The sequence below is a fragment of the Strongylocentrotus purpuratus genome, unplaced genomic scaffold (genome assembly GCF_000002235.5).
Source record: "Strongylocentrotus purpuratus isolate Spur 01 unplaced genomic scaffold, Spur_5.0 spur5_scaffold_20, whole genome shotgun sequence".
NCBI lineage: Eukaryota > Metazoa > Echinodermata > Echinoidea > Camarodonta > Strongylocentrotidae > Strongylocentrotus > Strongylocentrotus purpuratus.
Genome location: NW_022145606.1, coordinates 27,688,498 through 27,701,674, shown reverse-complemented (window position 1 = coordinate 27,701,674; position 13,177 = coordinate 27,688,498). Strand labels below are relative to the sequence as shown.

Sequence of the window (13,177 nt, the reverse complement as noted above, 5' to 3'; positions counted from 1 at the left end):
GTAGAGTTTTGGGTAGAATCTAATCCTACAATTTCTGCCCTAGATCTAGACCTAGTCTAGACTCTAGACCGATTAGGCGCGCCTAGTCTATTAATATTAATGATGTCAAAACATCCATAACATCCTAAAGATGCCCCGAAAGATGCATATAGATCTAGAGGTCTAGATCTAGATATCTTGATCTAGACCTAAATAAGATTAAAATGACTAAAAGAGAAATGATCACAAATACCTTCTTGATGCAGAATAACTAGTCCAAAGTCAACATTGAAGCTCATATAATATGGTCGAATTTCAAGCGTTTTTTTTTAGGACAATGCAATATTTCTAAACTGTGTGTAGGTCATAGAGATATATACTTAATAAGGCTAGAGTGCGGACTCGTCATACGCGCCCGTTCAAAGCTCTGTGCGCGCATGGAGCGCGGTCCGCCATTACTAAGGAGGGCACAACTTCGAGAAATACCCGGATGTTCCCTTCGAAACTGTGCTACTGATAAGCAATGTGAAGCTTCATTTTTCGAGTTGATTTATCGGTTTTCGAGTATGAAACGTTATAATTGTGGTATTTTGCATAATGCATGAACCCTACTCATGCCTCAGTCATGGTATCTGGTGTAGGTCAAGATTAATTACGGGTGTTATGGTGAGGTAAAAGGGACACAAAAAGCTATTTATATTTCAGTATATCTTCAATTTTTCTTCCTCTTTGTCAATATAAAACTGCGATATTATGACATCAAATATTACTTGGCTTTCAACCAATCAGAATCAAGCATTTGGGACTTGTATTTGATATTTATGTCATGATATTAACCAAAGTTTTATGCTACAGGGCCAATGCCGGGGGTCAATGTCTTTCTAATTCAGTTATTATGAGAGCCAGGGTTTATTGATTTAAAACGCTTTAAAGGTTATATATTCATTTTATGTTTATGGCTATTACAAACAGATTGATACTTATAGATTTGGGATAGAGATGGGTATAGCTAGACACATAAATAGATGGATAGATAGATATAACATAGAAGGATAGGTAGATAATGGAAATGCAGATATAGGACGATACTGAAGATAGGAAGAGGGGAAAGGAAAGAATTATACACATTTATTTAAAAAAAATTATGTTATTTACTCATCCAATCATTCATCCATCCATCCAAACATTCTTTTTCTTCTTCTCTCACTCATTTTATATCAAATTCACACCTTATGTCTTTCACCTAATCTCTATAAAATTTCTATATGTCTGAAAGAATAATTCAATTTTTTACAGTTCACTATAAATATATATGAATATTCTTTAAAAACAGCTGATCATTGATGTAATAATTATTTATTCACATCACCTTTTTTCTCCATAAATAATATTCTCCTTGATACAGTGTATTTCTTATTTTCTTCATCAACCAGTTTTAGAGAATAAACTTATAATTCAATTTGAAGGAAAAAAATGAATAAATGAACCTTTTATTACCACACGGCACACGTGTGTTGATATTCTACAGCATAGGCATTTAAGTTTTGACATTTTATTATACTGCAATAATACAACACAATTGAAAGGACAGACATTGCAAAAACAACACCTCAGATTTTAGCCCCAAATTTACCGTCACGGATCATAGGCAACACAACCACAACAAATTGATTCGCCACCAAAGACAAGCATTACACATCCCAAAACCGCCACAATAACTCCCAAAACATAAATGTCAGGAGGCCAATGTCTATGTGTCAAGATGTCAGCGATAACGAACACTTTATTAACTAGTCTTGGCTCCAAGCGCACGCAGGCGCATTACATTTACTAATAATACAAAGACATTTCATCGAGTAATAAATGCAAACCAGAAAAAGTAATTGAGCATATATATTCCAAGTCACCTGTATTGCTATGAAGAACTATAATTGAAGAGACTTACATCTCAGGATACTGCACTACACTATTCAGTGAAACCTCATAGTAACATGGTCTTTTGACATCATTATTCATCAGGTATAATAATAAATTTGAAACTGATTACCCTCAAATGTACACAGTAGATACAACAAGCCAAAGAGTGCACAATCTTATGGGTTTACATCTAGTGACATTATTCCATATAATTGTTCTGTTATCAAATCTCTTCAAAAGCAGTTTTCCATTTTGGAACAAAATTCCAACCTATGTACAAAACAATCTATGGGTGTGTATATGGTGTGCAACTGTGCATTACACAAGCTTTTCAATTGCAACACATCTGTGAATTCTTCTCGCTTATTGAAAATGGGCTCACTTGATGTGAATTTCTTGCTTTTCATCTTTAATGATGTAAATCACTTGGTTGAGAGCAATCCAGACAATGTTATAAAAAAAGGTCTACATGTTTATCTCAGGTTATCCATACTGTACCTGCAGAATCAAAGCACATGTAGAGTGCAAATAATTTGCAAAAATTATAGCAACTGAATCAGATACAGCAGGTACAATTATGAAGCTTATAGAGTAAATATTCAAATACAGTGTACCTCACAACAACTCAAAATTCAAGTACATTTTGTTTAACCCCTAATTTAATCAACTCTTCTAAGTTCCACTTTAGTTTGCCTTCGTGTAAAGTTAACAAACAGAAAATTATGGTTAGGTTGTGCAACTGTCACAATGTGTCCCAAGAATTTTATTTCATTACACAGAACAAAAGTCTCAGATTGTTCTGTTTTTTTAAAAGATTATTGAAAGCTCTCTCCAGTTTTAAACGGCTTCACAGTCAATCATCCAGTGGATAAGCTATGCAGACAAGAGGCAAAATATAAAAGACTGATCTGTCTTTGTAGTAGTTTGTACGAATGAAGTTCTATGTTTTGGTTTTTTTTCCTGAAAATGCGTTCTCTCCAAAGTTGTGTTGAAGTAGGTCAAGCTGATCCTGGCTAATGAGCTTGCTTTCGTGGACTTCCTGCAAGAGAGTCCTGGTTTTTCCATCTCTCCTGTTTACCTTGTTTCACCACTTGAAGCTGTTTCTTGGCATCCTGCACTTGCTGTCTGGTTATATTCAGTTTCTAATCAACTCAGACAGAAAAAGAATAGTCATGTTCTTTTGTAATGTCATAGGGTTTCTTTGGAGGCACGGGAACACTTTCGGATGTTGTACATGGTTTTGCTGGGAGTCTTGAGCCATGGGTCTGTTTATAGGGAGGATGTCCAGGAAAGACAGTAGGCACAGCTCTAGGAATGAGATGTGGTGTGTAACATCCTTTCCTCTCTTGAGTGTATTCCTGCATTACAATAAAAGCAAATGGAAACAATAATGAGTTTTTTCTCATAACATAACAATTGTTCTACTATTCATGCTATTTCATGTGATTTTTAAGACTGAAACTGAAAGCAGCTTCCAGCCAAATAAATAAAATAATAATAATGTCAGCAAGTCATAAGCAAATTTGATAGAAATAGTGTAGTGTGCGGTGGGATTTTTAGGCTTGCCTAGCCTAGTTGGATAACTCCTGTGATGTGAAATATGGCAGGCTAGCCTGGCTTAGACCAAAAGCTTCAGTCTCTCTATATCGTCGGTTGTTCTACTGAGACTGCGTCTGGCTCCACTAGACCTCTGATTATATTATGGGGAATGTCAACAAATGTCAGTTTTATTAAAGAAATTACCCATATCAGACGGTTATTTCTGTCTAACCTGGCTTTGCTGTTCAGGCTTTAGAAATTAGAGACTGGAGTTTAGATCTAGAGTCTAGAGTCTAGATCTATCATCTAGCTCTAGTCTAGTCTAGTTAAAATATAAAGAAGCTGACATTTGATTTTTAATTTATCTTGAAATTAGATAAGATCAAATTAATTATATCATTTTATTCTAGACTTTTCTTTACTAGAATCAAGCTCATGGAGTTATATTTCCGAGTTGGACTCTCTGACTCTTGGAGTTGCGAGCGACTCCAGCGCAGCAGAATTTTCCCATCACCATCCCCAGAACCTTAACCCATGCCTGCCCCAGCCCGGCGGGCGTGGACTGGCGCGCTCCGCTGCTGCAGGAGCTGCCGTGGCTTGTCATGAGACAACCCGGGTACAGACTACAGTCACTGCATTATCTGCATAAACTACATTTTTAGCTCCAAAATCTCCTTATTAATCAACATAACATATAACATTTGCTCCTGGGACATTGTACATGTTACATTGTCCAGTCAAGATGCAACCTCTTGCCCCTCTGCCTCCCTTGCATATAATGAGAATTATTATTAAAGAGTATGAGTGCAAGAAGATAGACCAAGAAGATAGACCTGGAAGCTCGACTGCTGTCTCAGCATTCTTCCAGTATTTGCGGTAAAGGTAAAGGTATAGAACTTACTTGTGAAATATTATGCAGTTCCCTTTCTTTCTTCGGTTCGAACATCCAAATGCAACGCACGAACCTGGCTTCTTCAATTTTTCCACGTATGTTGTGCACAGTATCTTGTTGGGTCGTCCGTTTTTCTGCCCTCCTTAGTAATGGCGGCCACCGCTCCAGCTCGGAGCAGCAATTTGAGCGAGTACGCCCTCTAGTGTTTAGTAGTATATATCTCTATGGTGTAGGTCTACTTGAACGAATGAATGCGCGCACGATCGATGATGCGCGCACGGTGACCAAGAAGGAGATCGTGATACCCGAGGTATCCGATACCCGACACGTCGGTTCGAAAAAGGATTCCATTGTCCTAAAAAAAAACTAAAAATCAAACAAATGAGCTTCTGCAATGTTGACTTTGGACTAGTTATTTTGCATCAAGAAGGTATTTTTGATCGTTTTTAGTTTCTCTTTTAGTCATTTAAATCTTATTTAGAGCATTTGTATGATGTTCTGGAATTGTAGAATCCTGATTTTTGTATTTTACTATTATTTATTTTTCGTAAAGAACAATTCCACCTCGATTCAGACTTTTTCAGCAGTTTAACAATAAATCAAAGGGTAAAACAAAACAAAAAATCAGGTCATAACGTTCAATGGTTGCTTCGAAAGAGATTTGTTTGTGTCGAATATTTTAAATTGAAGTTATTAAATTTGCAGCACGAAATCCAGCTATAAAAAAGCCTATATCAGCTACCCTTGAAGATGGATGAGCTGTACTGAGCATGTGCAGTAGAAGCAGACTACATCTCCATGGTAGTTAAACCTTGGCTTAACTTTAAACCTGGGTTTTAGACTTAAACCTGGGTTTAACTAAACCTGGCTTTCAGAAACTGAAATGATACTTAGACCTGAAGTCTGGCTTAGTTAAACCCGGGTTTAAAGTTAAACCTAGGTTTAACTAAACCTGACTTCAGAATACGGGCCAACATGTTTATCCTTTTCCTGTTTCATAGATTGAAATAATAATTTCATGTATTCATATACGATCGCGGATCAAGAGTCCCACATGTTCAGTACGATAAGGTGGGGCTGCAGAAGTCATTTCGCTGCACCGTTTTGTCCTCCGGTATACTACTGGCCTCCATAGTGTACGCTGACAGGCAGTACACTGGTACATGCAGCATCTGTGAGTGGTCAATAGATGGCGTCAAACCACAACATGAACCGAGATCCATGGTATTGTCCTGGTTCAGTGTCCCGCGAGAGAGCTAACGAGAGAGATGGAAAGAGAGAGAGAGAGAGAGAGAGGGAGAGAGACAGAGAGACACAGAGAGAGACACACACACACACACACACACACACGCACACGCGCAGACAGAGAAAGAGAGGTTTTTGGGGGATGCAGCAATCATGAACAAATATAACTTCCAAAAGCCTTGTTCAGATGTGGTGCGGTGAACCGCGGCGTTTTTGTTTTTTTGTGTGTGTGTGGACGATGACGTAAAGTGTAATGCGCTTCACATTCATGCATCTTATTACACAAAGCTTACTGAATAAAGCGAAAGACCTCTGTTGCGCGTAGTTGCTATTCATTTACAAATAAATTATCGCGGCGTTTTTTGTTTGTTTATGATATGCTTTTTTGTGGTTGTTTATCGTGTGATACCTGAACAAGATTATTGAGTCACTAGAGGTAATACATTTCGATATTCTATGAGTAAATCCCCCTAAATTGCTTTAAACCATATTCCTCGGTTGATCACTCCTCCATTATTTCATGCACAACAAAATGAATAGCACCCCACCCCCTCTTCATTCTCTCTCGTCTCTCTCTCTCTCTCTCTCTCTCTTTCCATCTCGTCTCTCTTTTGTCTCTTCTCTCTCTATCTCGTCTCTTATTTTTCTTTCATATTATGCTTCATTCTGATACCTATTCATCATTATTTCGTTCTTTATATGTTTTTGTTTCGATCTACATATAGTTTGAAATAATCATGACATATTATCTTTCATCTTTTCTTATTTCATTTATTTTCATTTCCAAGTATCAAATACAACTATACACCATGCTGACATGTAAACGGAATGGTTCGTTCGTTCGTGTCTCCTTAGATCAAGATTACTGTAATCTTGATCTTCGGAGTAGTTGCTACAACCGGCCGTGTCAGACACGTTGCCCCGGGGTGCGAGATAGGACTCTTGTAGCGTGCCCCCATTAAAAAAATTATACAGTTACAGTTAACGATACATTTAATTAATAGTATGAAACTATTAAAATTACTCTCATGTTACGGGAAAAAATATTGCATATACATATATTATGAATCAACGGAATGGTAACAAATTAAGATATTTACAAAATAACGTGGATTTATAAAATGCACTAGCAATTACGATTTTGTTGTCTCCATAATGAACGAGAAATGGCATCATTCGAATTCCCGCCTCGATAAGTTATATAAGAAATACCCATGCCATGAGCAAAAGCATCATCATGAACGCCAGTCGATTTGTTACAGGCTTCGCTGAATTGCATAGCTCTCCCTCGCAGCAGTACGAGCAAGTCTCCATCGCCAAGCCTGGCCCGGCCGTGTAGCAGGCCTCGATACACTGAGCCCCGCAGGTCCGCGAGGTGGCGTAAAACTCGCTCACCGCCCCTCCCATCTCATCTGTTGTCGTCTCCATGGTGACGGATTTCTATGGGATAATGGGATGAGATAATTGGAGTAATTATATAATTACAATGTATTGATCGTGAGATCCCTATAGGATTGTTGATGACTACGCGATCGCAAAGACCTTCAAATATTAAGGTTAGGCAATTTCAAAATGCCTTGTCCGTGAACTGTGTTACATGTATATGCGAGTAGGACAATAACCTATTATATTATTTGAGTATGATTTATAAAGAATACACGAGGCGGTTTTGAAATTGCTTTCGGATTATTTCTCGAAATTCTTTGTTATGATGTTTGCAAGCCGAAACAATCTCGGAGAAGCAAAATTAAATGAATACATACAATACAATGAATAAGTTAACTTTTAAAGAGGAGGGAGTGAGACATGTAGAGACAGAGAAAGACACAGAGAGAGGGGGAGAGAGAGAGAGAGAGAGAGAGAGAGTGGAAGAGAGAGATAGAGTAGGAGAGAGAGAGAGAGTGGAAGAGAGAGATAGAGTAGGAGAGAGAGAGAGAGGAAGAGAGAGAGAGAGAGAGAGAGAGGAAGAGAGAGAGAGAGAGAGAGAGAGAATGATTTTTAAAGGATAGACATGGAGGTGTGAAAATTGCTTTTGGATTATTCCTCAAAATTGTGTGTAATATTGTGTTTGCAATTGACCTTGCATGTGACAAAATTCGTGTGCTAAACATGAAAAACGAGTACTCGACTGCATTATCATTGCTCTAACTGATGCTGCTACTATTACTTCTTCTACACTTCATTACAACTAATCACTATTACATGTATATACATTAACAATTCTCTCTATCTCTCTCCCCCCCCCCCCCTCCTCTCTGTATGTCTGTCTGTCTCTCTCTCTCTTTCTCTCTCTCCCTCTCCCCTGTCTCACTCTATGTCTGTATGTCTCTCTCTCTCTCTCTCTCTCCCTCTCTCTCTCTCTCTCTCTCTGTGTCTTTCTCTGTCTCTATCTGTCTTTCTTTGTCTCTCACTCCCTCCTCTTTTATTAGTTAATTTGTGTTTTTATTAATATAATTGTGCTTGTCCGAAATCAAACTTGTCCCCCTTCTCCCCCCCCCCCCCCTCCCTCCTCTCCTCCTTTCTATCTCCCCTCTCCCCGTCTACAGAACCGTCTATTTGATCGTCTTTTGTTGGAAAGTTAATATAATAGTTTATACGATGATGAAGCGGATTATAATAAAACACGTAATTTTACTAATGACTAGGCATCAGCAAATACTATTGACCGGTCATTAGTAAAATAATATTTAATATAAACCATCATTTTATAACACAAACAAAACATCATCTTATTTATAACACAAAATAATACACATCATTTTGTTCGGGCATTAGTAAAATTACCCACACTCGGTACCTTCGAAACAGTCCAAACACATTCGGTTATCGTTTCGGGTGTGTTAGATTGTTCCAAATTTGTGTGGGTAATTCTTACTAATGCCCTCCCTGCTGTGTGTTGTCTAATAACGGGATGGTATTGAGATCACTTACAATGCAATATCTTTCACACTCTATGATGGTGATGTTGGTGAGAGGCACGGGGTTGGGGAAGGGCTCGAGGCAGTCTGGCGACCCTGTACCGTTGACATGTGAGCACTCGTAACATTCTACGGATTGGGAGACATCTGACGCAGAAGAGAAAAAGAAGTATAACGACTTGTCTGGATTTATATTATATTCGGTTCCATTTCAATTTATTTTAAATTATTTTATTTCCATAACTCAATTGAAACATGATAAAATGCTTACATCAAATCAACATCTAATGATATTTTCAATATGACATAGAGAATGGAATGTATTTGTAATTATGCAATATCAAATTTCGATTTTAAATGATTTTGGGATGCAAGATATATAACATCAATATAATTAAAAATCAGTCAAGAAGAATTTGAAAGGACATTGAGAAAGCCACTATGAAAACAATGATTGTATTTGTGTGGATTATTCTAAAAGAACGAAAAAAGAAAGGAAGAAAGAAAAAAAGACAAATAGAAAGAAAATGATCACATGCACATAGTGCTTAATTCATCAACGATGTCTCTAAAGTTTAAACATGTATAGAGTGGTGAAGTGTGACGTAACCATTAGGAGACAGAGCATATAACACTAAGTTCCCATAGGCAATCTTTTTATTCAGATGGACATATCTCAGCCAATACTTTACATATTCAATTGGTTTTCGACTTTTGGATGCTCTTTCGGAAAATGAAGAAAAAATTGAGAAATTATAAAAATAGATTTTTATGACGTCACAGCTTCGGTACTCTATACAACACTGGCCATCTTTCCCACGCACGATTTATGCACATTGTCCACTCCGTGGGGAGTATTCCAGCCAGGATCTATCTTAATACAGACGCCCACATTGCTGAGCAAACTCCAAAGACGTTTGCATCATAGCGGATATCCACTAGATACGTAAAGTGGATTAATAATTATGTTATTTCAGCGTGATCGCCGGGGAGATTAGAACCCCGAACCCTTTGATCGAGATTCTACTGAATGAACCACAGAACTGTACAATGACAACTCCACTTTACATGTATATAGACAACTTTATATATCATCTTCACTTTTCTTATTAATTTCGTCCGCAATATTATTGTTAAATATAAGTCGTTTATGCAATACAAACAATGATCATGGAAAGAACATTTTAATGAAATAATAACAAGTGAGATAAACAGCATGGAACTTTTTAAAAGCATTTCACGATAAAAAAAAAAAAACTAGTGTAGTAACGTGTACAACAAGGTTCATATTCATACAACTGTATTGAGCTTTGTTATCAAGTAATTATGGGACCGGGACACATATTTTCCTATAAGATGTACGCATTCTGCAGAAATGAATCCTTTATTTTGGTATTGTACACGAAGCACAGGAGTTTTTAAATACGTGACAAGTTAAAGAAAAAGGCATATAGTTCTTACCTCCTTGCATCAAGATCATTAGACCAAAAACGACTAGATAGTTGGGAGACTCCATGCTGTACATTACAATATTAAGATAGTCCTTAAGACGCACTTATTATCAAGGGCAAAGCAAGTTGGAGAAACCAGTCTTCAAATTTAGTTATGCAGATCCGGTCATCGTTTCAAATTTGTCACGATGAAAACTCAATGTTCATTGCGTAGGTTTACTCCAGACTATATTAAAAGTACTGCATCTCCTGTGACGCAGTAGGCAGCTAGGAATTACTAATATCCCACATATCGATGAAATCCAAGTCAATGATAAACTTATTTGCTCTATTTGTCTCCAATTAACATTTATTGAATAGGAATCAACTCGCAAACATTTGTATTATAACGATGGTGCCATTGCAGTGGGTGCATAATATTTGCTAACAACCGGGATACAAGTTGTTACATATACTAAAGCATTGGACTGTGTTGCGGGAAATCTTATTGATTATTGTCAAAAAGGCTTTCAAACTCTTCTTATACTCTTTTATGATGGTAATTATTGTAAACAGCGCCGCTCCCCTAATCGATATTGTCGAAGAATAACTCGCGACGGTGTTTTTATCAATATTGCGAGGGCTTCCGAAGAATCTTTATTCAAAAAGTTCTCTGTTCCGAAAGCTTGTTATGCCGAAACTCGTATTTTTGAAGGTTCGTTATGACGATAGTCCCTTTTGCCGAAGATTTTGTTATTCCGAAATTGCTCAATTTCAAACGATGGTATTGAAAAAGGTGCTATTACTCCAAAGTCTGGAAATTGGTCGTTGAATTACTTTGTTGAGACAGAATTGCATTATTTTTGGAGGGTTGATTTCCACTCTAAAGTGAGCCAGTCTCTAACATGATTTGCGACTAAAAGTTCAATTCCGCTCTTGTCCTGCATATTGATAGAGCAGTGTCCACCTTGTTCAAGTTCAAGTTCAGGTTTAATTCCCATTTTCATTAAGAAAAATACAAATTATATACAATCAATAAACGACAAAAACATATTACAAAGTATAAACAAGTACATACACTGTCGCTCATAACGGTGGAATATTTTTGTTTTATCCCAACTAATGGAATTATTTTTAAAATATTTTAAAAGTAATAGATCTAAATAAAAGTATACATTCTCAGATTTTATTGAATAATAATTTGCCAATGTGTGTTTTGCGTGACTGCTAAAGCATGTATATGCTACTATGCTTATCAACTAGGGGACCTATGCCCTTAAGTCATAAATGACAGTAATGATGATAAATGCCCAACAAAAGGGCACTAATAGAGCACATCGACACGGTGTTAATCCTGGGGCCTCACAGTTACGAGGCCATTGCTTTGTCAATGAACCATGACTGTACGCAGCGGGGGCTAGGGTAGGGGGCAGTTTCCATAAATTAAAAAAAAACAGAAAATGCAATAAATTTTCAATAATTTATTGCATTCTACCCCGGTCCCCAACATAAACAAAATCTTCTGTGTGCCCATGCTTTGAGCCATAATGCATGGCCGTCTAGAGGATTTTTTTATGTTGGGGACCCGGGTAAAATGCAATAAATTATTGAAAATTTATTGCATTTTCTTTTCTTTTTTTAAATTATGGAAACTGCCCCCTACCCTAGCCCCCGCTGCGTACAGTCATGGTTCAGTGACAAAGCAATGGCCTCGTAACTGTGAGGCACCAGGATCAACACCGTGTCGATGTGCTATATTATTGCCCTTTTGTGGGGCATTAATCCTCATTACTGTCATTTATGACTTAAGGGCATAGGTCCCCTAGTTGATAAGCATAGTAGCATATACATGCTTTAGCAGTCACGCAAAACACACATTGGCAAATTATTATTTAATAACATCTGAGAATGTATACTATTATCTAGATCTATTACTTTAAAATTATTTTAAAAATAATTCCATAAATTGGGATTTAATTTTTTTTTTCACCTTTATGAGCGACAGTGTATCAAAGTGTTCATGTTATGTTTCTTTGCAAAACATAACATATTATTCTCAATGAAGCTACAAGATAGGTGATGATATAACCATATCATACAAATAATCTAAATCAAGAAGAAAAATGAAAAGGATGCTTTCTATTTTTATGTCCAGTGAAAATGGAGGCTCCACTAAAGAGCATGGCTTGAAGAGTGTGGACCTCTCAACAAATACTGCTGAAACTAATTATCGCAATCGGTCAGTGAAGGTTTGAGCAAAAAAGGGTTAAAATAAGAGAGTTGTGTATTGTATAAAGTGCGCTCAGTCAAACATACATTGGAAATTCATAACTCTTATTTTTTAATCGGATATTGCTCGAACTCTCACTAATTTGTCTCTCTCGCTTTTTCTGCTTTTATTAAATCTAACTCGATATTAGGGTGGACTTTCCCTTTAAAGATAAAGAATAGTTATGGTCATGCGATTGTATTGTGAAAGAAACGTTGTGGAATCGATCAGAAAAGGTTGATCATCTAGCATATAAGTATTGGTGTGCACTGCAAGGTTCTGGAATCATCAAAATGATAAGATATCTGGCCCAGTCTTCGTAAAGTTACAAGCACTGTACACAGAAAGATGTATATGGGACTACGCACACGTGCGTTTATCTCTCACACACCAATAGATAAACTAATTTACCAAATATACCAATTAGTAGGCGGTTTCCCAGCAAAAATGTTATCATCATGTATTAGTCAAAACATACTCTTTCACATGATTGGTAATAAGAGCTTCCATTTCATTTTTTTAAATTGGGGTGTTTCCAATACTGGTCTTTACTTTTAATAAAGAGTAGGTACATACTGCATGTAATTATACCTTGCTTTCAGACGGCTCAAAGAACATACTTGTACATCTCATGCCGTGATTAGAGACATGTGGGGGCCATGATGGTGATCAAGATTTTGTTTATAGAGTTGCCATGGTTGCCATCATTGTCTGAAAATGTAAATGTAATGAAAAGTATAGGTTGCACTTGTTATGGTTTGATATCGTTATATCAAAGGCAGTATGTCCAACGTGCAGACTTGTGCAAACGTTATAAAACTTGACGGATGTTTACAATGTCTCCTCCCGATATCGTGTGTGAAATTGTATAGTCATAGGTTTTAGAACTTTTGTGTAAAAAATGAAAATCTAGCACTGTTTTCATAAAAAATCCCCTTCAATTAACCACTGAATTCATGGAACTCTAGTTTTTAGGCCTGTAAAAGTT

At 36.9% G+C, this 13,177-nt stretch overlaps 1 protein-coding gene and 1 long non-coding RNA gene across 2 annotated transcripts; both read right to left on the bottom strand.

Annotated features, from left to right (window-relative positions):
• Positions 1-2,866: 2,866 nt before the first annotated feature.
• On the bottom strand, positions 2,867-4,545 carry LOC115927341. Its single transcript, XR_004065576.1, has 2 exons — positions 4,337-4,545; positions 2,867-3,254 (listed from the first exon to the last, which is right to left on the bottom strand). It is a non-coding gene; the product is annotated as an uncharacterized LOC115927341 (long non-coding RNA).
• Positions 4,546-6,649: 2,104 nt separating this feature from the next.
• LOC115927104 lies at positions 6,650-10,395 on the bottom strand. The gene is made up of 3 exons (XM_030992581.1): positions 9,952-10,395; positions 8,504-8,637; positions 6,650-7,012 (listed from the first exon to the last, which is right to left on the bottom strand). Exons 1-3 carry the CDS (start codon positions 10,013-10,015, stop codon positions 6,770-6,772), a joined length of 441 nt encoding a protein of 146 aa, XP_030848441.1. The 5' UTR covers positions 10,016-10,395; the 3' UTR covers positions 6,650-6,769.
• Between the last annotated feature and the right edge of the window lie 2,782 nt (positions 10,396-13,177).

Excerpts from the sequence above, each read along its gene's own strand:
- LOC115927104 (XM_030992581.1), bottom strand. The coding sequence starts at position 10,015 with ATGTACAGCATGGAGTCTCCCAACTATCTAGTCGTTTTTGGTCTAATG. Across the intron at positions 8,638-9,951 it reads AATGATCTTGATGCAAGGAG|ATGTCTCCCAATCCGTAGAA; the intron begins GTAAGAACTATA and ends CTTCTGCGTCAG. Across the intron at positions 7,013-8,503 it reads AGTGTGAAAGATATTGCATT|AAATCCGTCACCATGGAGAC; the intron begins GTAAGTGATCTC and ends ATTATCCCATAG.